General features: G+C 39.2%; 1 protein-coding gene across 4 annotated transcripts in view; it reads right to left on the bottom strand.

The window, feature by feature from the left end:
* Positions 1 to 450: 450 nt before the first annotated feature.
* LOC149024213 (ACT domain-containing protein ACR12-like) overlaps positions 451 to 24,917 on the bottom strand; it is a 63,647-nt gene continuing 39,180 nt past the window's right edge. For 2 of the 4 annotated variants that reach the window (XM_089144527.1, XM_089144528.1), the window contains exons 6-9: positions 2,281 to 2,336; positions 2,062 to 2,167; positions 1,906 to 1,974; positions 451 to 1,394 (exon numbers count right to left, since the gene is read on the bottom strand). In XM_089144527.1, coding sequence (XP_089000653.1) covers positions 1,332 to 1,394; positions 1,906 to 1,974; positions 2,062 to 2,167; positions 2,281 to 2,336 — 294 coding nt within the window. In that variant the 3' untranslated portion in view covers positions 451 to 1,331. The remainder of the gene's footprint in view (positions 1,395 to 1,905; positions 1,975 to 2,061; positions 2,168 to 2,280; positions 2,337 to 24,917) is intronic. The other 2 variants (XM_089144524.1, XM_089144526.1) reach the window with 1 other exon arrangement.

Below are 24,917 nucleotides of genomic sequence, written 5' to 3'. Positions count from 1 at the left end.
GTGAGTTGGAAACCCACACTTCAACATGTGGCAGCACTTTCAAACATTGAGGCTAAGTACATAGCCTTGGCTGAAGCTATTAAGGAGTATCTATGGCTAAAAGGCCTTCTTGGTGAGTTTGGTTTTGGTTATTTACATTTTTTTGTTCATTTTGATTCTCAAAATGTTTTGTGTCTTTTTAAGAATATTGTTTATCATGAAAGATCTGAGCATGTAGGTGTTAAACTTCATTTTGTTAAAGATGTTACCAAAGAATAACTTGATGTTCGCAAGATTGATACCTCTATCAATCCAATCCAGCTGATATTATGTCCAAGATTGTACCTGTTAAGCAAGTTCAACTCTACCTTGAACATGCTAAAGGTGTTCTCTATTTGATTATTATTAATTATTATTGATGAACATTATGTTTACTCACAAGTTATTTGCACTAACAAAATTAGATTAAAGGTGGAGAATGTTGTAGGGTGATGCATCGATCCAAGGGCATTTCTATCTTTTTGCAGTTAGTTAAGACTTTAGTGTCTTGTGTTTTTTATTTAGGGTTCTTTGGTCATTTTATTGGTTTGCATAAATATCTCTTAAATGGATTAGGGATTCATCCTCTTCATTCACTTTAAAAGCATTCAAATGACTTTCTCTTGGTGGCTACGATAGAGTTCTTCGAGCTTCTCTGGTTTTTCCTCTCATTCGCATGGTGATTTAGTGAAGTTTTCTAGGCTTCGCCGTGCAAGGAAGAAGGTTGTTCAAGGTGTACTTCGGTTGTGGTAAGAGAGTAGCAGTTCGGTGATTGGAAGGTGTTTTCTTTCTTTGTTCTGCTGTGTAATTTATTTATGTGTGTTGAGAGATAGAGAGGCAAGACTCAAGACTCTAGGGCTGTAATAGTTTCTTTGATCTGTTAGTGCCAGACCTGATGAGTCATAGGATTCATCCTTAAATGTACGTCTCATAGAGAGACCGAACCAAGTAAAATTTGGTGTTCTCTTGTGTGTTGTAACTTGTTTATTCTCAATCCGCAATGAAATTTGGTACATGAACTCAACAGGTTACACGAACAACTCAACCAATCATCTTGAAGACTCAGTTATTAAAATACCACTCATTTACACGCTTTCAAACCAGTAGCTTTCAACAAACATTAATTCCAACCCATTATATACAAAATCTATGATAAACTTCATTTTTGTCAGAATATTTTCCAAGAGCGTCCCTGCCTTTTTATTTTTCCATTCATCTTGTAAGAACACCTGCACAGGTGGTCGTGTAATATAAGCTTCAACTGACAATGGTAACACCTGATTTCCAGCCATGAATTCCTTGAATGGGCATCATCAATAACTATCTTCTTCTGCCTCAGGCCTTCGAAGGTAGTACCGTAGACAGTTAATCAAGACCTACATGTTCACAGAGAACCATAAGAAATGGGAAGTTCTGTAGTTCAATTTAAAGCTCCAATATCAATCAATTATCTCAAGTTAATTAGAATCAACAGAAATCACTATCCAGAGGAAACATCAAAATAATTGGCTTCGCTGGCTCTTAGTGCTTGCCCAATTTTAACATTGTTTGCATCCTAAAACACCTAAAAAACTTAGTAATGGCAAGTACATTACAATATAGCACATATCAGTAACATGTTGAGTCAATCAAGCAGTATAAATATTCAGGGGCTCAAGAACTGGGTTCCAGAATTTTATACTCTTTAACTTCCAGTAAAAATAAACAATTCTTGTGTCCAACTTATTTACGTCGAAGTTTATATATCACATGTTTCTTCATCTTTCATTCTACCCAGAATGATTCTGAACTACAATCACATTCTGGGTAAAGAGCTTTGATTTTAGTAGTCAAACTACTGAGGTCACAGTTATAAAGTGAGGGAACCAAAGTCATGATGATATATACCTGAGACAAGGAACTGTTTAGAGCTGCCCCACTGTAGCTGACATAAAATTTGTCTTTGGCAACCAATCCCTGTTACACATAGATGAAAAGAGGTATATAATGAAATATAAATTAAAAGATGATGAATAAAATAAGAGACATTGAGTTCGGACATACTTCTGTGTCAATCTCTGCTGATTCCACATTGATATTGATATCAGCCATGATCTTGATGACTTCCACCAACAGACCTGGCCGATCTGCTGTCTCTATATAAAGCAAACTGAGAAAAGTGCACAGGGTTATACATACTTCATCTATTCCCATAAAAGCCATTAAATTACTACAAATATTATCATATCATCACTTGGAACAAAATCTTGACATGTTACAAACCTTCTCTTAGGCCCATCATCCTTAACATATATATGGGTCGCAATATCGCCAATAAGCTGCCAAGGACAAAACAAATGTCAAAAGCCAGTGATTGAAGAGCTATCCAAAAAATTTTAATTACTTTGCAGAACATGTATCAACTATTGAATAAATTCCAAGTTAACCAATTATTTTCAAGCGTGTGCCGCTAAGCAGTTTCTTGACCCCTAGACGCTGAGGTGCTTTAAGAATTTTGGCTGCTTTATTGCCTAGATGCTTAGGCGCTACAGTGGTCATTTATTTTTTTTTTTACCTAGACTTTTTTTTGGGCGGGGGGGGGGGATTTTCTTAAAACCATCAAATTTAATTCCATAAAACCATATAGGATATAAGTTATTTATTTCAGGTTCGGGAATGGAAAATTATTCAGAATAACGCGATCACTGAATTGATTGGTTCAGTCAAAAAAGGATTAAAGAAAAAAGCAGACAACTTAAAATGCAGATTTTGATGCGAGAAATATTCATTTACTTATTTGTGAGGCACAAGGCACTTATTGACATGACATTATCATAGAGCTAAGTATAATTACTACTTAGTTTTTTGCATGGCTTCAAGCAAAGCCTTTGTGCGCTTTCTGAGGATTCAAGGACTGCATGGTAAACTCACAAATATGGGGTGATCAGGATCCCCAAGTAAACTCCTAATATGATTTTCAAATGTAAACCACAGGAAGTTGTAGTCAGAAAATCAAGAATAGTTCAGAACAACTTCTGAGATCAATAGGGGAAATTCAATAGATCAATTGGAGAAGGATGTAGCTGAGCAATGGCGGATCCCCTCCCTTCTTCCTCCTCATTCCCTGCCTCCAGAATCCTCTCCTCTTCTGTCCTTCACCCCTTCTCCTCCCACCTCTCCTGCCCCATGATCTTCTCTGTTCTCCACACCTTCCAACCCCACTAGAGCCACAATTCCCCTACTTCATCCCTCCTGTTGAAGATGGCCATGTTATTGCTACTGTCCAACTGGTGTTCTCGACACTGAAGCTTCCATCTGGATCCACTGTGTTGTTGGTAACTTTCTTCGCTTGAGAACCTCTTCCACATTGTGCAAGCCTCTTTGATTAAACTGTGGAAGACTTCGAGTATTCTGGAAATCTTCCTACTCAACCATCTCTTCTTCCTTTCTAGATTCTCTAGGGAAGATGAGAAGAACCATCTCCTAGATGAGGGTCTGTGGATGGTCAACCATGGCATCGAAATTTGTTGCTGGCGCGTGAAAATCTATCTTCTCTTCCTCTATGGGTGGCACTGCCTGGTCTTCCTCTGCATTATTGGTGTGCAGACGGCTTGAGTATTGTTGGGTCTGCATTAGGCTCTCCTCTTTTTTTAGACACTCAAACTCTCAAGAAGGATTGACTATCCAATGCTTGCGTTTGTGTCGAGATCTTAGCTGCGGTGCCTCTTCACTCCACCATCTTAATGAAGGAGGAATCTGGGTTTGATGTGAATGAGGTTGACCCCCCCCCCCACACTTGGGCCCAAAAAGTCCCAATCAGAGCTGGCCGAATACCCCAGGGGTATTTTGGCCATTTTTCCAGCCCTTTTAGGGCTTAAGATGGGTCTGGTTGGAACCCCCTGATCCAAAGTTTATGGATCTACCTTTATTCTTTTATTTGGGTTAGTATTTTGTGAGTTATGAATGAGTCCCAGTCCATTGTGATTTCTTAATTTGAGTTTGTTGGAATTGGTTAGGTTGTGGATAAGATCATAAGATAATTCTTTAGCAAAGAAGGTTCTTATCTTTTGGGGGTTTACTTTCGATTAAGATTTGTCTTTATTAGTGGTTGTGAATTACTTAGGTAAGGAGTCTTTTCCTAAAGAGAACTCTAATAGAAAAGGCAGTCTTTTATTTCAAGACGTCTGTTATTTATGTAGTAGTTAAGTTGGTCTCTAAGTCTAAGCAGAGTTTTGAGTCAAGTTCATCTTCCTTTGTAAACGCTATAAATAGCCAAGTACTCTATATGACTTAAGTTTTGGATTGAATAAAAATCAGAGTTTTGTGAGACACAATGTCATGGTTCTCTTTGGGAGGGCCACGGCAGATTCTTGAAGAGTTCATCAACAATCAGCAATCAATTTCAGCCATTAATAAATTCCAGCATCTTCTTCAAGCTTCCATCGTCTTCTTCAACCCTTACAGCAGCCTACCTTCAACTCCAAGTAAGTAAATAGCAACCACAACCCCTCCCTCTTCTTCTAGACCACCCTCAAGCTTCTCCTCACATACTTCTTTTATTTTCCAGAATTTTTTAAAAATTTTCGGACTTTTTCTTAGACCTAAAATTTCAAGGCCAGATCTACGGCAATCTAACCATTAGATCTGTCCCAAACTTTAGAAACATCATCCCCCTAACCCTAATGACCCTCCATCCTAATTTCAATCCAATCGGACCAAGCCCTAACCCTAACCAAGAGTCCTAAAAGCCAAGTAAGAAACCTAGTTTGAACCACAGCCTTAAGGATTAATTTGTGAAATTATAAAACAACAAAATCAGAGTTAGTTCTAGCCTAACCAAACCCTTGAATCATTCCATACTCTGCCCTAGAAGCCTTAAAACATACAAACCCTACAACAACAACAACAATCATAAGCCTTGTCCCAACTAAATGGGGTCGGTTACATGGATTCTTGCCCTCCAATTAGTTCTATTTGAGGTCATGCAAGAAACAAGGCCTAAGCTATGCATATACTTTCTCACCACTCCTCCTAAGGTTACCTTAGGTCTGCCCCTAGCTCTTCTAGTTCCTTCAATTTGGATTATATAGGCTTCTATTGAACGTGACCATACCACCTCAAACAACTTTCTTGTAGCTTATCACTTATGGGAGCAAGTCCGAGACCAACTTTAATATGATCATTCCTTATCTTATACTTCCTATTTTTCCACTCATCCATTTTAGCATCCTTATTTCTGCTACATTGAGTTTATCTATATGATTCTTTTTAACAACCCAACACTTTGCACCATACATCATAATTGGTCGAACAACAATCTTATAGAATTTTCTTTTAAGCTTTTATAGAATACATTGATCACACAAGACCCCCGGACACACCTCTCCACTTCATCCACCCTATTTTGATTCTTTGGGAAACATCATCCTCTATATCACCTCTTTTATTTATAATTGAACCAAGGTACCTAAAACAATCACTCTGAGGAATCTCCTTATCGTCAAGTTTCACCATCTCATTGTCTGCCCGATCCTGACTTAAGTTACAAACTAGATATTCTATCTTCTACACCAAGGAATCTCATCTTGAATGTCTTCTGCACTTCTTCTATACTAAATCCTAACGCAACTTAGTCCCTCTTCTACACTCTGAGACCTTAAGAAAAGTTTTGAAATTACAAAATAGCAGTAGAAGCCCATCCTCCCACCAGCCGAGACCTTAAACCCTTATTTTTCAATCCTTTCTTATTACAATTCAGATCTGGAAATTGAGTTACAACAAGGTTTAGAGTGCTATAATTCACTCCACATACCCTATAAACGTAGTTCCCTGTGTTGGAATTCTTGGGCAGCCCTTAGATTTATGAAAATTCAAATACCACCATTAGCCCTATATTTGGGTTTACATTAGGGTTTGTCTTCAACTAGGAGATAAAATTTGAATGGAAGCCACCCCATTGCTTGGTCTGTAAGTGCTTATGTCACAAGCCTTGCACTGATGGCAATCCTTCCGTGCCTACCAAAGCTGAGGCCAGTGGCGCCCCTATGCCTGCTAAATCCTAGCCTTTAAGAAACCCTCCCAACCACAACCACTCCTCTCAGCATCAAGGCCCTCCTACTAAGGCCGTCGGTCCTATCGGCGATTATAGCGCCCATCCGTCGCCGGCCAAAACTAGTTCCAAACCCTAGATTCTATGGCTAATGATGGACCACCAACCGGTAACTATAGTCTTCCTTCCCGGGCAGGTTTCTGGGCATATTGACTACCTCTTTTGGTGTAACTGGTTATTCCTTACCTTGGGACCAAATTGGTTATGGGGCTGTCAAAATTATGACAGGTGTACCTGAAGCTATTCCTGTAATAGGATCACCCTTGGTAGAGTTATTGCGTGGAAGTGCTATTGTGGGTCAATCTACTTTGACTCGTTTTTATAGTTTACACACTTTTGTATTACCACTTCTTATTGCCGTAATTATGTTAATGCACTTCCCAATGATACGTAAGCAGGGTATTTCTGGTCCTTTATAAAGAAAACAAATCATAGATACCACCCCCTTTTCGTGCCCTCCCTACACACCAACCTTCTGCCCTACAAGCTTCGTCCCCTGTGCCTATTATGGTTGGTACCCTCCCTTCCACCTTGGTCTCCCCTACTACCCTGATGCTTGCATTTTCCTGCGTTGATGCACCACCTATTCCCCAGCTGGCATCTGAGACACTTCCCTACTTCCTCCATGTTTACTAGAAAAGAGGAGTACAATCCCTCTCTCATTCTCCTCCCCCTCATGTTTCCCCCCTTCTAAACCCTTGCCATAATCTATTAGGCCTTCCCCCTTTAGGCCCGCTACTCATCCCCAACCAGTGGTCTCTCAAACCCCTCCCCAAGCCCATGTCACACTCTTCCACCCCGTCTCCCTCTTAGGCCCACATTCATCCTAACCCCTTAGCCCAATCTATGTCTAGCCCCTCACCCCTTCTTCCTTGGCCCACCCCCAATTGAATATGATTTCTCCTCTTCTTGGGATTGGCCTAGCCCCTGCCCTCTCCTATCCTAGGCCTTGTGATTCCCCCAACTTTGCGGTGGGATTCACTTCTATCCTCAAAAACATTAAATAGTAGATACTCATGCCTCCGGCCTTGAGTGGTTCTCTCATGCCTTCTACCTTGTTGGTCACGATCCCAAAGCTCCCTCTCTCCAATTCCTCTGGCTCTCTCCCTGAGCCTGCGGTAGAGTCTTGCCCTCTTGAGGTTAAGGATAACCCCAATGTATTTGAAGAATCTGACATCTTCAAAGGTGCCTTGATTCCAATTGTGACGACCGTCAAAGGATTAATCGCACTGCTAAGGGTCGCCACAATTTCGTGTACCAATGTGGGGTTGAAGTTGATGTTGTCCATCTTTATGGCAACGCCGAAAAAGTGAATTTAGTTGACAGTAATTTGAAGTTTTGCTGGTGGAAAAGCATAATACCATCATGTTGTAGGACAATCTGACAAAATTGTTGGAGTTTCAGATAGGGGTCTGCATCATTAGATCTTAATGGGGTCAACTACACGAATCTTATAAGGAGATGAAAGCAAGCTATTTGATGAGCACATTTATGTGTGAAATCTTAGGACATAAAGCATGCATTTTACACACTTAGAGTGGAGCTACCTTGGGTTTTATGTTGTTTTTGAAGATTTTAGGACTTTTCATGATTTAAGCAAATATTTGGAGTTTTGGGTATGAAACATGCAATTTTACACATTAAGAGGTCCGTTCAAATTCTCAAGTGCGGAAATGGGCCTGATTTGGAGCATGACGGGCTAGAGATGTGATTATGGGCCAACTCCAAAATATTTTAGAAATAAAGAAGAAAATGGAGAAAAAGAGTCTTTGCATACTTCAATATTTTATTTCCTATTTGGGACTTGATCAAATAAGGAAAAAGAGGAAAAAGAATCATATTCAAAGAAGGAAGAGGGAAAAATCCCGTTTTTGAGTGTCTTTGTTCACTTTTGATCAAGCCCTTCACCGAATGGTCATCTGGTGTCCGATCGAGCTGATTTTTGGAAGAGAGCTTCACGACTTCTTGATCCTCAAATCCAACGGTGGAATTGTGCATTTGATCTCTCTAAGTCAATCCGATTAGTACACCAAAACCCTCATTGGTTGTGTTAGATAGGAACTCTGAGTTTGATTCAAACTTTGTCAAGAATAATTACTCTATAAAAGGAGAGCATACTCCAGCAAGGGAGAACATTTTTTAGAGCTTAGGAGAAGCACACTTTCTTTTCTCTTTAGTTTATTTAGGCTTTCTCTAGTTTTCTTTGATTGCTTTTGTGAGATTTTAAATTCTATATTGAATGTTTAGGTTTAATTTTTCTATGTAATGCAACTTCAATTTCAATTTCAAGTTCAAGTTTCAAGTTTGAGGATTCGTTTTTCTTTGGGTCTAACAATTGCAGATCTAGATCTGGTTGTTAGGGTTGGTTGAGATTCGAATCGTTCGTTCAAGTTATTTTTTATTATTCGAGATTCAAAGATGGAAGTAACATTCGCCAATAATCTTCTCTCCCCCTCCATTCCCGCTTCTATCTACCCCTCCATATTCTTAACTTAGGACTTATTTTTCAGCATTTAATATTGTTCTCCCTTCCCCCTGGGTCCATGATCAAAGATGCCTATAGTTGTGCCTCTCTTTGGTTAAGGTTTCCTTTTTCCTTTTATTGCTTTGCTATTTACTTTCTTTAAGTTATTTTTCAGCATTTATTTATTGTTCTCCCTTCACCCTGGGTCCTTGATCAAAGATGCCTACAGTCGTGCCTCTCTTTGGTTAAGGTTTCCTTTTTCCTTTTATTGCTTTGCTATTTACTTTCTTTAAGTTATTTTTCAGCATTTATTTATTGTTCTCCCTTCACCCTGGGTCCTTGATCAAAGATGCCTACAGTCGTGCCTCTCTTTGGTTAAGGTTTCCTTTTCCTTTTATTGCTTTATGTTTGCTTTATTTTTCATCTCAATTCGATTGCATTAGATGTATGGATTAGGATCGCTCGTTTAGTTTAATTAATTAGTTAACAATTTTGAATCATTGCATTCTTGCATTACCATTAAGAGGTTAAATTCTAAGTGGCATATCTCCTTGAGATCGACCGTTAGCTACACGATACCGTGCGCTTGCGGTTATTTTTATTTTGCAAACACTATTAAAAGGGAAAAGAAACATCAACACAAAATACAAAGCACTAGGGCATCAACTATGACGGTAAACGATGAACCACCTTATAGCATCAAGACAAATTGTGCTACGTATCAAATAGGGGTGTCAAAACGGAGGACAGCATCACAAAGGAGTTGACTGATTTGTCCAATCAGCTCTGTTAGAGATCATAATAGGAATGAAGCCTAAGCAAAGTAGGTCTTTTGATGTAAACCTAATTTTAGGGTTAGGTTTTGTGTGGATTTTCCCAAAAAGTAAGGGCTGCCCAGAATCTTCCAGCAAAGAAAACTAATATTATAGGATGTGAAGGATGGGTTTTAGGGTTCTCAAGGGTATAGGGGTCTAGGAAGGATCAGCCAGGCTTAGCATAAGAACCTTTGTAATGTTGATTCCAGATCTGGAGTTTAACAGTAAGGTATGGAAACTAGGGTTGATTAGGTGGAGAATTGGGCTTCTGCAGCTGTTTTATAATTTCCGACTTAGTCCTAAATGGTTTAGGTTTAATTGGAGGTTTCCCACTTGAATTGGGACTCTAAGGGCAGTCAACTAGGGTTAGGACTTTGAAGGGGAAGTAGAATAAGTGTAGGAGACGCTAATCCTAAGTGGTGTTATAGTGTGGTTGAGGGTTTAGGTCTAGCGGTTGAAGATGAATTGAAGAAATTTAACGAGAAAGATGAAGTGCATAAATTTTAGTGTGAAGAGTTTTAGGTTTTAGATGGAATTAAGGGTAGGGATGGGATGAGGGATGATATGCGATCCACCTAAGAGTGAAAGGGGGGGGGGGCAAGGGGGTAGGGATTAGGGATCTAACAGGGAAGGGATGCTGCTGCTGCTACTGATGCCGTAGGGCAGAAGAGGTAGAGAGGGAGAGCCAAATGGGTTGGCGAAGGGAGGTGGTGTCACAGGATAGGGAGAGAGTAGGGGACGGGGTGGAGGTAAGGTGCAGGGGTGTTGTGGGGGTTGGGCAAGTTGCTGCCAGGTCACAGCAGCACGGGGAGAGGGGAAGTAGGGTTGAGTAGGGACAGGGGAGGGGCTGGCGGTGAAAGGAAGGGGTGGGGGAGCCTTTCATTGATGGGGAAGAAACGGGAAGGGGCTGGGATTGTTTTACTTACTCATATGCTTGACGAACACATGCTGGAAATTCCAAATGTGCTGAATATTGAACCAGAGCTTTACTAAGATATGCCAAGGCCCCCTAAACAAGAACCCCAGTCCCCAACTCAATAACTTGTCATTCAATAATCAGACTTCACTTTACAAAGAAAGAGTAGCCCTTAATATATAGCCTACTAAAAGAACTTGACACTAGGTGGGATTCCTTTATAGATTAGGATCCCACCACCACAATCACAACCACTGAAAATAAAAGATCTAAGGGTCCCTGATAGACATGTTGACATAAAAGTTTAAACAACTTACAACTTTAATAAGCACATGCCAAAATTCTATTTAATTACAACTCTAATTGCCACATGTGCTAGAGTTTAAAAGAACTAAGGACTCTAACAACTAACTCAACTACTGACTCAAAACAAGCTCTTTAACCAAATTGGACTCTAGAATGAAACTGGAATTAAATTCCAGAAACTAATTAGGGCTGAAAATGCCCAAAATATCCCTCCAAGAGGGTTCGGCCAGCCTAGGGAGGTTTCTTAGAGCCATCTTGTGGGTGCCACTTAGGGTTTCAGCCAGGGGCAAAATTGTGTTCACATCATCTTTCTTCTTCCTTCTTTCTTTACCACTTCTTCAATGGTAATCTTAGGCCTTCTTCAAGTTCTTGTGGACCTGTGGTTCCCTGAACTAGGATACGGACACTCTTATGAAATGGGCCATCAATGGGCCTCTGTTGCACATACCAAACCAAGGTCGGTCAAAAACTTAGGATATCTTGCTTTTTTCAGAAAGCCAAGACAAGATATTGTATAAATATAAAACTACATGGACTCCGTCGAATTGTTATCTCAAACAGGTTTAGAAACAACCACAGCTTAAAGAGGACCCATCTTGATCTTGCACGAAGTTCCACATTTTGCCTATTTCTGCAAGAAGCTCCATTCTTCAGCTTTATTTGAACAAACTTGATTGTATATTTCTTCAAGATATTATAGTACTCGTTACTCCCAATTTTAAACATTTGTATTGTTTATCATACACTCGTCTGAACATGAATATATGAGTTGATTACTTTGTATGAATGAGCTACATCCAGAAGATGGTGACTCTTATGCTCAGCCACCCACATTTGGTCATATTATTTTTTAATACAATAAAGTAATATTTTATGTTTTCTTGGAATTAATTAAGTGCCTTTTTGTTCCTTTATTTTATTTTAGTGGGTTTATTTAGTGCCACATCGTAAACTGAGGAGTTAGAATTCAAATTTATTAATAGGTACATCCTATTAATCCTAAATTATCTAGATACGCTACTGCTTATGTCGTGTATGAACGAGGATGGTTTGTGTCTGAGTATGCACGCACAATGGGAGCAGTGGACTGTTTAGGCGTTGTTGGTGCACACAATTAACGCCTTGCATGCTTGCATCACTTGGAGCAAGATCTGACCTGGAAAATTTATTTTGGTTAATGATTGATCAGAGGTGATGGGTTTCTAATCATCAGATTTCAAGAAGATCTAATGGTTAGATTCATCTCAGTGATTTAACCATCATAAGAATATATTCACACCCATACAATAGTTCAATCTAGACTATCAGATTGTGTGGCAAAACAATCCAAGGGCTCAAATTCGAATGTTGATGCTGGTATCTCTACAAAGAGGCACACGTACGGGCAGAGTCATGATTGTTCCATGTAGGTAGCTCAATGTTGATAAAGGTTACTCCTTTTTGAATAACAGGTTACTGAAAATCCAAGAGCACTCTGTGGTATAGATTTGTTTTCTGTTTTGCAGAACCTATGAATCAACTTAATTTGGCTTGTTTGTATCTTGGGAGACGGTTCAGTGGAACTCATGTAGCACTAATGTGAGCGCGAATAACATCTCAAGGAAAGCAACATCTATAACGCGCCTAGAAGTGCCAACCTTTTCTATTATGCAATTTCTACTACTATTAGTTCGTTACTAGCTTCAAATGACACAGTCGCTCGAGCAACTTGCTACAGACATCATCAAGTTAGACAGTTTTGATGGCAGTAATTTCAAGCACTGGCAAAAGATGTTGCACTTCCTATTAAACCTAAGCCAGAAGAGGAGGAGAATGATGAAAGTCAACCAAGAGGGGTGAATAGGTTGAGACTAGTGGATTTTGCCCTGTACTTAAAGTTAATTAGTAATAAAAAAAATTTCTCCTTTTTCCTCTTTTTTTTTTTTTTTTTTTTTTTTTTTATATATCAGAACAATAGAAAAGGAAAAAAAAACAATAGAACCAAACATATGGTTCGGCCAAAGACTAATGAGTCTGGTTGGGTCTGGTCTATTATTTGATTTGGTTCCGATCTGCTTACTTGACTATTGCTGGAAGAGGCCTTGTTGGACACATTACGGGCACCACTATCAAACCTACTACCACAGGAGTTTCATAGGATAAATGGATCTCGAATGACTCTTTTATTATGTCATTTCTCTTGAATTCCATGATTCCAAATATTGCCCATGGATATCTATTACTTGATAGTGCTTCCAAAATCTAGAAGGCTACTACTGAAACATATGGACAGTTGGGGAATGATGCACAGGTTTATGAGCTACAAAAGAAACTTCATGAGACTACCCAAAAGGAACTGACTGTGGCCCACTATTATGTTGAGTTGCGATCTCTTTGGCAAGAGTTGGATCATTATGGGGATTATCACCCCACTAATCCAGATGATGTGGCAACTTATAAGAAGCATATTGATAATATTCGAGTATATGACTTCTTAGCAGGTTTGAACGTGGAGTATGATCAGATCAGAGTGCAAGTCTTAAGTCGTTCTCCCTTTCCTACACTAGAACAGTCTTATGCTCTTGTTCAGGAAAGTCGTTGATTAGCCATGCTTCATACTCCTATTATGGAGAAATCAGCTTTACAGTCTATTCGCACTAAATCTGATCCGACTAAGGAAATTGTCAAGTGTGAGCATTGTCTCAAACCAAATCATACCAAGGCAAATTGTTGGAAACTGCATGGGAAGCCTGCTGATTTTGAGCAAAAACGAGCACAAAGAAAGGGAAAACCAAAGGCTAATCTCTCTGAGACAGTTTCCACCACACCCTCTGCAGACGTTGGTTTCTCACCAGAGGAGTTCGCTACTCTGCGACGTATTATGCAGTCTTCTACTGCCGGTACAGCTTCAAACACTGCTTCCTCTACTACCCATACCAACTCCTACCTTGCTACTTCAGGTAAAACTTTTACAGGCTTTCAAGCTTCTTCAGTTTCTACTCCTTGGATCATTGATACAGGAGCCACAGATCATATGACAGGTTTATCCAGCTCTTTCTTACAATATTCTCCAACCTCTGGAAAGGATAAAGTTCGAATTGCTGATGGCTCCTATTCTTCCATTGCTAGAAAAGGGACCATTCAGCATTCTCCATCACTTTCTTTGTCTAAAGTTTTACATGTTCCCTCTTTCTCTACTAACTTGCTCTTTATAAGTAGTCTTACACATGACTTGAATTGTAAAGTGACTTTTTTCCCATCTTATTATGTCTTCCAGGATCTGGTAATGGGGAAGGAGATTGGACGTGGTAAACTAGACAATGGACTTTATTTGCTCGAGCCGATTGGAGGATCTACTTCTGCTTTGACTACATCTTCTATCCGGTCCTTTCGGTAATATCAGATCAGTGGCACCGTAGGCTAGGTCATCCCCCTCTAGGAACTCTTAAGAAAATATTTCCTGATTTGGTTTCTTCTTGTAACGAGGATAATTTTTTTTGTGAAGCCTGCATTTTTGCAAAGCAGACTCCCTAATTATTTACCTTCTCTTCATAATAGAAAACCTATTCATTTTATGCTAATTAATACTGATGTGTGGGGTCCCTGTCGACGTGTGTATATTACTGGTCATAGGTACTTTGTTACTTTTATTGATTGTCACTCTCATTCTACATAGATTTATCTTTTAAAACAAAAAAATGAGGTTTTTCGATGTTTTCGTGATTTTCACCACTGTGAAGATCCTTTGCAGTGACAATGGCACAGAGTATATTGATGGTGACTTTCAAAGATATCTCTCTGACTCTGGCATAATACATCAGATCAGTTGCGTTGATACGGCTGCCTAAAATTGGGTTGCCGAAAGGAAGAATCGGCATCTCTTAAGATAGCCCATTCCATTATGATTGCTATGAATGTACTTGACCAATATTGGAGTGATGCTATACTCACTGCTTCTTACCTTATAAATAGGATGCCCAGTAGGATACTTGATTTTAAATGTCCTAATGAGATTCTTCAGGGAACCTCTTCTTTTGTTATTCCCCCAAAGGTTTTTGGATGCATGTGTTATGCCAAAATCACAGCCCACCAGAGTAAATTGGCTCCCTGCGGCCTACGCTGCATATTTTTGGGGTATTCTGCTACCCAGAAAGGGTACAAATGTTATCATCCTCCTTCTAGGAAAACCATTGTATCCATGGATGTAATTTTTCATGAGCTTTGCCCTTACTATACACCTCTCCAGGGGGAGAGTCCTAGAGGAGAGGTGTTCTTTCTAAATCTAGATCTTCCTATCACACACCAACACAACTTAAGAGTTCTAAAAGAGTTTCCTGACCAGGGGGAGACTTCGGCCAGTATACCTGAGGACTCGAATCCTCCCCCCTCGATTTCTGAACCATGTGAAGAACCTAGCCAGGGGGAGACCACTCCTGTGAGACACACTATTGGGGTCTTTCAAAACCAGATTGACCAGAATAAGGAGGTGCAAACTTATCAGAGGAAGAAATACAACCGGCGAAAGCAGGTAGAGAAAGGTGATACGTTACCACTTCAGTCTCCTGCTCCAGAATCAGATTCTACTGAGGTATCTTCTTCCGATCTTCCTATTGCTGTTAGAAAAGGGGTCAGATCTTGTACTCAACATCCCATAGCTAAATTTGTTTCTTATAACTCTTTGTTTGACTCCTACCATGCTTTTATATCCTCTCTGTCATCTGTATCTGTTCCTAAAAGTTGGTAGGAAGCCTATGCTGATAAGAGATAGAAGGAAGCTATGGTAGAGGAAATGCAGGCAATGAAGAAAAATGACACTTGGGAGCTGATTACACTTCCTCCAGGAAAAAAACCAGTGGGCTGCAAATGGGTAATTATGGTTAAACAAAATATGGATGGATCAGTCAACAAGTTGAAAGCTAGACTAGTTGCAAAGGGGTTTACCCAAACCTATGGGATTGATTATTAGGAGACCTTTGCCCCTGTTGCGAAACTAAATATTGTCAGAGTTCTGTTGTCAGTAGCTGTGAACAAACATTGGAACTTGCACCAACTAGACGTAAAGAATGCCTTCTTACATGGGGAGTTAGCAGAAGAGGTCTATACGGAAATCCCACATGGTTTTTTCGATGACAATGCTGCAGGGAAAGTCTGTCGGTTGAAGAGGTCAATATATGGGTTAAAACAGTCTCCTAGATGCTGGTTTGGACGCCTTCTGAAGGCAATGACTTCTATTGGGTACAAGCAAAGCAATGCTGATCATACACTATTTGTCAAGAAGTCAGGTACTAACATCACACTTCTCATTGTTTATGTAGACGATATTGTCATCATAGGGAATGATGGTGAAGAAATTCAAAAGTTGAAAGACTTTCTTGGCAAAGAGTTTGAAATTAAAGATCTAGGGAAGTTACAGTATTTCTTAGGGATTGAGGTGGCTTGATCAAATAAAGGTATATTCCTATCCCAAAGAAAGTATGTCCTAGATCTATTATCAGAAGTGGGAATGTTGGGGTGTAAACTAGTTGATACCCTTATTGAAGCTGGAGCTAAACTTAAAGAAAAAGAGGGAGAACCAGTGGACAAAGGAAGATACCAAAGGCTGGTAGGGAAGCTTATTTACTTGTCCCACACCAAGCCAGACATCGCTTATGCTGTAGGGATAGTGAGCCAATTCATGCATGATCCATATTTAGCTCATATGAAGGCTGTTACCAGAAATACTACAGTATTTGAAGAGAACTCCTGGAAAAGGAATACTTCTATCACCCACCGATAATCTAAAAGTAGAAGCATACACTGATGCAGACTGGGCTGGATCTCCAGACAGGAAGTCAATTTCAGGTTACTGTACCTTTGTTGGAGGTAATCTAGTTACTTGGAGAAGTAAGAAACAGAATGTGGTAGCTTTATCTAGTACCGAAGCTGAATATAGAGCTATGGTTCGTAGAGTTTGTGAGTTACTATGATTGAAAGGCTTGCTGCAAGATATTGGAGTCCAAGTTCCAAACCCTATGATGTTATATTATGACAACAAGTTTGCTATTAGTATTGCTAATAATCCAGTGCAACATGATCGAACTAAGCACATTGAAACTTATCTGCATGCCTTTTGTAAGATTTGGAGACCAAGTAGCAGATGTTTTCACTAAGGGTTTGAAAGAAAGAGATTTCCTTCCTATTGTAGGCAAGTTGGGCATGACTAATATCTATGCGTCAACTTAAGGGGGAGTGTTGGATTCTATTAGGAGTCTAATAAGAGTTTGTATAGGAGTTAAATTAGAGTTTGCATTCATGTAAACTTCTATTCCTTGTAATAGTCTACTTTCCACTTAATTATAAATAGAGGGCTTGAGATCATGGATCAATAAGCCATTCACCACAATCGACTTTTAGACAAAGGGTGTAATATTTGGTTTGGTTTAAAGGGTGTAAAGGGAACCAGAGGGGTTTTGTTTCAGACGAAGGGTACCTGGTTTCTTGGCGATGGCGATGGTGACAAATTGCAGCGATTCTGTTAGGCTTCTCCTGAAGTAGCAGAAAACAGCAGCAACAGGTAGCGGAAGTGGTTCTCGTCCTCTATCTCCTTTTCGTCTGATTTAGTTGTTCTTTCAGTGGCAGAAAAACTGAAGAACGATACCAGTTTGAGGCGCAGGAAACAGCAACTTTTCTTCTGCTTTTTCTCCTCTTTTTTTCTCCTGATGGCGCAGGAAGCAGCAGTTGTAGCAGCAATGACAGTAGCAGCCGTAGATATCAGTCGGAACTGAAGAATTTCTCAGCAGTGGCTGTAACTGGAAGCAGCAGGTGCGTTAGTAGCAGCGGTGGCTCTTCTTCTCTTCTTCTCTTCTTCTCTCTCTCTCTTTTTTTTTTTTTTTTTTTTTTTTTTCTGGGTCTTCGTTTGCAACAGAAAAGATACTCTATTTTTTCTGGTCTTCGTTTGCAACCGAAAAGATAGTAGAGCGGTAGATGGTGACATAATTGCGATGGGTTTGAAAGAGAGAAAAGAAAAAAATCCTAATCGAATTGAGGCTCTGATGCCATGTTGAAAGAAACGATTGTGGTGAATGGCTTATTGATCCATGATCTCAAGCCCTCTATTTATAATTAAGTGGAAAGTAGACTATTACAAGGAACAGAAGTTTACATGAATGCAAACTCTAATTTGTGTTCGTTGGACTACTTCAGTGCAATGTACACTCTCTACTTGAGTATATCCTCTTGTATTCTATTTGGATTAATCACAAGAGTGATTTACCTTAAAAAAATCACAACAGTAGATTGTTAGGTGTTTGTTATATGCGTTTGTGATCAAAAAACCTCATCAGTGTCGTTGGTTTCATTCCCCTAGAATCTCCCCCTTCTTGATGATGACAAACATATATGATTCAATAGAGATAAAACAACAATTTGAAGTAGTCTACCATATTGAATGCATCAAACTATGAGTATATAGGATAAAAAAAATGTTTAATCACTAGTAGTTTTAAATGCTCACAAAGACATCTCAAGTCAAGAATGACAAAGACTTTGAAAATTATGCCATTCCCATTTGAGTCATATCAAGTCCTCTATTCTCCCCTTTCTGTCATACCAAAAAGGAGGCCCCACTAAATAGATGGAGATATTGATATTTTCTGCTGATTGCAGATAGCTGCACCTGTGTTTGATCCTCTTATCATGGGACTGGTCTGGTTAGTCATATCCAAGCTGAGACTTGCATAAAATCCAAGTTGCAGCTTCTTGGTGACATATCCAAATTGCTATCAGGGTTCTTTTTGAGTAGTATACGAGGCCGCTAGGTAAGTAATATCCTAGTGCTTCTCTAATCTGGGGAGCAATATCCAGATTAATTAATCTCCATCATCTTCTCCTTTCCCCCTTTCTCTTTTCAATTTTAGAAACCCTAGTATAATAATACCTACCCAAAGCCTATATCTGCCATTAGAACCCATCCAAAATCCACAGCACCCATATATCATCCAAAAAAGTCAGATCCCGTTGCTTCCCGAGAAAAGCATTAAAATCTAACATCCATTACACCTACACCTCATCTTCCCCAAAGTGCACTTCCCACCATTTGAATCGGCTCCAATTGTGGAGTGTTAAGAAACAATTGTGCTTAAATGACTTCAATAGATTAGTGTGATCTCAAGCCCTCTATTTATAATAAAGCGGAAAGAACACTATTACATAAAATAACTTACTTGAGTAACAAGAAAAAGAAAATTACATGAACAAAAATTTAATAAACTTGAACTCCTAGTAGAACTCAACCAACACTCCCCCTCAAGTTGAGGCATAGATATTAGTCATGTCCAACTTGTCTACAATAGGAAGGAAATCTCCTTCCTTTAAACCCTTAGTGAAAATATCTGCCACTTAGTCTCGAGACCTCACAAAAGGCATGCTGATGAGCCCTTGTTTCAGCTTTCCTTTAACAAAAAGCCTATCAATTTCACTGTGTTTAGTTCGATCATGTTACACAAGATTATTGGCAATACTAATGGCAGGCTTGTTGTCACAATATAGCATCATAGGGTTTGGAACTTGGACTCAATATCTTCTAACAAGCCTTTCAACCATAGAGGCTCACAAATTTCACGAACCATAGCTCTATATTCAGCTTTAGTATTGGATTAAGCAACCACATTTTATTTCTTACTTCTCCAATTAACTAGATTACCTCCAACAAAGGTACAATAACTTGAAATTAACTTTCTGTCAGGAGATCCAACCCAATCTGCATCAATGTATGCTTTTACTCTTAAGATTATTAGTGGGTGATAAAAGTATTCCTTTTCCAGTAGTTCCCTTCAAATACTACAGTGTTCTGGCAACAACCTTCATATGAGCTAAATATGGAACATGCATGATCGTCTCACTATCCCCACGGCATAAGCAATGTCAGGCCTGGTGTGGGACAAGTAAATAAGCTTCCCTATTAGCCTTTGATGTCTTCCTTGTCCACTGGTTCTCCCTCTTCTCCTCAAGTTTAGCTCCAACTTCAATAGGGTATCAACTGCTTTACACCCCAACATTACCACTTTTGATAATAATCTAGGACATACTTCCTTTGGGATAGGTATATACGCTTCTTTGATCGAGCCACCTCAATCCCTAGGAAATACTGTAACTTCCCTAGATCTTTAATCTCAAACTCTCTACTAAAAAAGTCATTTAACCTTTGAATTTCCTCACCATCATTCCCTGTGATGACAATATTGTCCACATAAACAATGAGAAGTGTGATTAGTACATGACTTCTTGACAAATAGTATATGATCAGCATTGCTTTGCTTGTAACCAATAGAAGTCACTGCCTTTTGGAGGCATCCAAACTAGCATCTAAGAGACTGTTTTAACCCATAAATTGACTTCTTCAACTGACAAATTTTCCTTAAAATATTGTCATCGGAGAAACCATGTGGGATTTCCATACAGACTTCTTCCTCGAACTCCCCATGTATAAAAAATGCATTCTTTACGTCTAGTTGGTGCAAGTTCCAGTCTTTGTCCACGGCTACAGACAACAGAACTTTGACAGTGTTCAATTTTGCAATAAGGCAAAAGTCTACTGATAATCAATCCTATAGGTCTGGGTAAACCCCTTTGCAACTAGTCTAGCCGTAAACCTATTGACTGATCCATCCATATTTTGTTTAACCTCAAACACCCATTTGCAGCTCACGGATTTTTTTCTGGAGGAAGTGTAACCAACTCCCAAGTATCATTTTTCTTCATTGCCTGCATTTTCTTTACTATAGCTGCCTTCCATCTCTTATCAGCATAGGCTTCCTGCCAACTTTTAGAAATAGATATAGATGATAGAGATGATAAAAAAGCATGGTAAGAGTTAGACAAAAAGTCATAACAAACATATTAGCTATGGAATGTTGAGTACAAGATTTGACTTCTTTTCTAACAGCAATAGGAAGATCAGAAGAAGATACCTCAGGGGGAACAATAGAATCTGATTTTAGAGCAGGAGGCGAAAGTGGTAACGTGTCACCTTTCTCCACCTACTTTGGCCGGTTGTAATTATTCATTTGATAAGTTTACACCTCCTTATTATGGTCAATCATGTTTTGAAAGACCTCAATAGTGTGCCTCACAAGAGTGGTCTCCCCCTGACCAAGTTCTTCACATAGTTCAAAAAACAGAGGGGGAGAATTAGAGTCAGGTATAATGGCCGAAGTCTCCTCTAGTTAGGAAACTCTTCTTGAACTCCTAAGTTGTGTTGTGGTGGTGTGTGGGAGTCTATGTGTGACATAGGAAGGTCTAGAGTTGGAAAGAACACCCTCTCCTTTAGGACTCTCCCCCTGGATTATCAATCCATCCTTCTGCTTTGCCTTGATTCTTTATCATTTTGGCATCATCGCATATATATGTTTTACAAATAGACCCCTGGTCTGGTTTGGTCCATGGTTTTGGTTCAATGGTTCATCTGGTTCAATGGTTGTAAAGAGGGCTGTTTTCATAGTCGATTCAAAAAAAAAAAAAAGAACGATGACTGAAAAAGGTTCTTGTGTTTTTGACAGCATTAGCGGAACCAAAAGAATGATGGAGGTGCAGAAGCAGCGGCGGCAATGATGGTTTTCGACAATAGTAGGCGATTGCAGAAGAAAATGGTGGAAGGCTAAAAGGAATCGATGGTTCTGTGAATAGGTTGTGATCACGTCACAGTGATAGAGGAAGGGCAAAGGTGATGGTGATGCAAGAGCGGCGATGGTGACGATGGTGGTGCAGTTAAAGGAAGGGCAGCAGCGGTGGTGGTGTAGGTGGATTCTTCGACTTTTCTGCTCCTCTCTCTCTCTCTCTCTCTCTCTCTCTCTCTCTCTCTCTCTCTCTCTCTCTCTCTCTCTCTCTCTCTCTCTATCTCTGTTCTTCTTCTGCCCTAGTCAACTGGCTCTGATGCGATGTTAAGAAACGATTGTGCTTGAATGGCTTGAATAGATCAGTGTGATCTCAAGCCCTTTATTTATAATAAAATAGAGAGACACTGTTACATAAATACCCTTACTTGGGTAATAATAAATAGAAAATTACATAAACAAAAACTTTAATAGAGTTGAACTCATAGTAGAACTCAACCAACATGGAGAAATCTTTCAGCACCTTAACCTAGCACTCGATCCAAGATACAGCTCCTAAACTCACCCTCAGGAACCTTGGTTTTCTAAATTATACCCACTAATTGTAAATTTTAGGAAACCAAATCCAACCATTAAAATTGACTGAAATTCGTCCCAGCCCTTCCTACATGTCTGCACTTCCCTTAAAGCCCCATCACTATCTGACAATTGTAGACCCCAAATAGCCCCTTCCTACCTCAACTGCTGAAACCCTATTTTTCGTTCAAAATTTGCTAAGATCCTGGCAGATTAGCTAACAGTTGAGCATGTGACGATCTAAGACTACATTACCAAACCACCTCAGATGACTTCCTCTGAGTTTGTCGCTCATCAGGGCAATTCCCATATCTGCTCTAATACAGCAGTACCTTACTTTATTCTTCATACACTAAACATTTTCAAATGAACAATAACCATACAAGTCAAGCCACATATGATGTAGTTGCATAGGAATTATGATCTTTTTTTTTCTGGGGGGTTTAATGTTTTGCTTACAGTTTCCAGCCTTTCAGTTCAATGAAGTGTCAAAATCCACCTAATAGTTCCTGTCTGAGTAACATTAGTTTTAACTCAATATATACTTAGGTTTAACTGTCATGTAGACAGATATGATAAACTTCTGGGATGAAATTTATGTTGCGTCAATAGTGGTAGCTTTAAGTAGCAGTCTCCCAGCCCTTCTCTTACCTTCCTGTGATACCCCCTCTTCTACTGTTATTATGTCAAATATCATCTGCTTTAACCTGATCAAGGGATTTGGCTATTTTTCCTCTCTGCTTGGCAATACTAAAGGAACCAAAAAAGAACCTCTTCTGAATTTTTAATCCTGGTTGATTGGCTCTAAGTTTGGGTCAAAGGGTGCCTGCACAGAGATCCTTCAAGTCCTTGTAGAATTTCTTCAAAAGCTCCTTCAATTGAGAGATTCGAAGCCTACAACCGAACTGCTGCAATACCTATGATGTGAACCTGATTTTAAGGTTAGGGTTCCTAGGATGGATTCCCAAAAATTAAGGGTTCACCCAGAATCTTCTAGCAAATAAATTAAAAACTAATATGGGATGCCTACAGGTATCCAAGAAAGTTGTTGGAATCTCTTAGGAGTGATATGGGTTGATAGGAAAAAGATTTGGGATGAATAGGATCAATCTAAATTGATAAGGAAAACATAATTAAGTCAAACCTAAATGGTTGGGATATCTCTTTGGGAAAAGGGAAAATCAGGGTTTTATCAAATCAAGATGGCAACTGGAGGAATGATGACCATGATACAAATTTGGGATCCTATGGGATGATAGCGAAAAGTTAGGGAAACTTGGAGAGGAAACGGTTCAACTTGTGAGATGGGATGGAATAAGGTTTTGAAGATTGTCGACAATCTTTCTTTCTTTTCGTTCTTTTCTTTTCTCTTTCATTTCTTTCTTTTCTTCTTTCTTTTTTCTGTTTTTTGTTTCTGCTTTGAGTCAGCAGAGAAAGAGAGAGGATTGTGATGAAGAAAAGAGAGGGAAAGAAGGGGCAGCAGGGTAGGTGAGAGGTGGGGGAGGGGCTGGAAAGGATCACACGGGGCAGGGAGAGAGTTTTAGGGGCTGTCGAGGGATGGAAGATGTTGCCAGGGGTACAGCAGCAAAGGGGGATGAATCTAGGTTTGTGTAAGCAGGGAAAGGGGGGTGAGGTAGGTGCAAAGGGGATGCAGGCCTGCTGTACTTACTTGGAAGCTGCTGTAATGGCTGTGGATGCAGGAGACTGGAAGAAGAGTGCTAGATGTTTGATGGAGGTGCTGATCTTGAAAAAGAAATCTCAATCTTGACTCACTCCTCAACAAGGCCACAATCCTTAATCAATTCTTTTTCAAAAAATCAGGCTTCCGAATTACAATGAAAGGCCGCTTATTTATAGCCGACTAAAAAATTCAAACTAACTAGGGATCCTTTATAATTTAGACTCTCCCTTACAATTAATCTCACCACTCAATCAAAGACTTCAATTTAAAATAAACAATTAATGGAATCTTCTTAAAAATAGATTTCTCCTAAGACACTAGGACTTCAACATAAAGGAAAGGAACTCTTCTTGTAGTAAAAGACCACAAGAATCGTTCTTTAAAGAAAGACTTGTAAGGACTCAAGAACTCATCTTTAAACCAAACAAGACTCTTGAAAACTTTAGCAATAAATTTCTGAAAATTAATTCCAGCATATATATAGGGTGAGATTAACTATCCTAGGATAAGATGGTGGAACTTAAAAGGAGAGTGCTTGAAATCCTTCGCTAATGTAGTCAAGCAAGGAAAGTGGAATTTTGAGGGGGCCACTAATGCAATGTGGAATGAGACGGCTACATGTATTAAAAAGGCACCTAAAGATGTCATGGGTGAAACAAAAGGAAAGCTTTATTTCTTTAGAGAGACTTGGTGGTGGGATGGTGAGGTTCAAGCAGCCATTAAGAATAGGAAAGCTAGTTTAAGACTTGGCAAAGTACTAGGATGTCAAAGATCTTCAAAGGCGTAGATTGGCTAGAAATGAAGCTAAGAAAATTGTGGGAAAATAGAGAAGTATGAAGACTTAGATAATAAACTAGGCACGAAAAAAGGGAAAATCTACTTATAAGATAGCTAAAATAAGGGACAGGAAGAGTAGAGATCTTGACCAGGTTAGATGTATTAAAAGTGAAGATGGTAAAATTCTAGAATGTCATGAGGACATTAAGAAGAGATGGGAAATCTATTTCTCTAGTCTGTTAAACGAGCATTCTTCAAGTAATGTGATTTGACGATTAAACCATTCACCAAGGCAACAATTTTCGAATACATATTTGGAGAATTTCAATGTCTGAAGTAAAATAAGCCATAAGGAGGATGAAAATAGGCAAAATATAAGGTCCTGATGAAATTCCAATAGAAGTATGAAAAAGCTTAGGAACCTACAGGTTCATTTGTCTGACTAAGTAATAAGATTATGAGCATAAGGTAAATGCCAAATGAATGGAGGAGAAGCATCGTGGTTCCAATTTACTAAAATAAAAGAGATATTATTGTAACAGCTATAAAGGCATTAAACTAATGAGCCATACTATGAAGTTATGAGAGAGAGTAATTGAAACCTATTTAAGACAATTAACCACAATTACGGATGACCAATTAGGTTTTATCTTGGGGAAGATATAAATCGAAGCTATTTACCATATTACAAGACTTATGGAAATGTAT

Source organism: Hakea prostrata, chromosome 2 (genome assembly GCF_041222555.1).
Source record: "Hakea prostrata isolate BN-2017 chromosome 2, UWA_Hpros_2, whole genome shotgun sequence".
Classification (NCBI taxonomy): Eukaryota; Viridiplantae; Streptophyta; class Magnoliopsida; order Proteales; family Proteaceae; genus Hakea; species Hakea prostrata.
The sequence above is the reverse complement of the archived record's forward strand: the minus strand, read 5'-3'. Positions and strand labels throughout refer to the sequence as shown.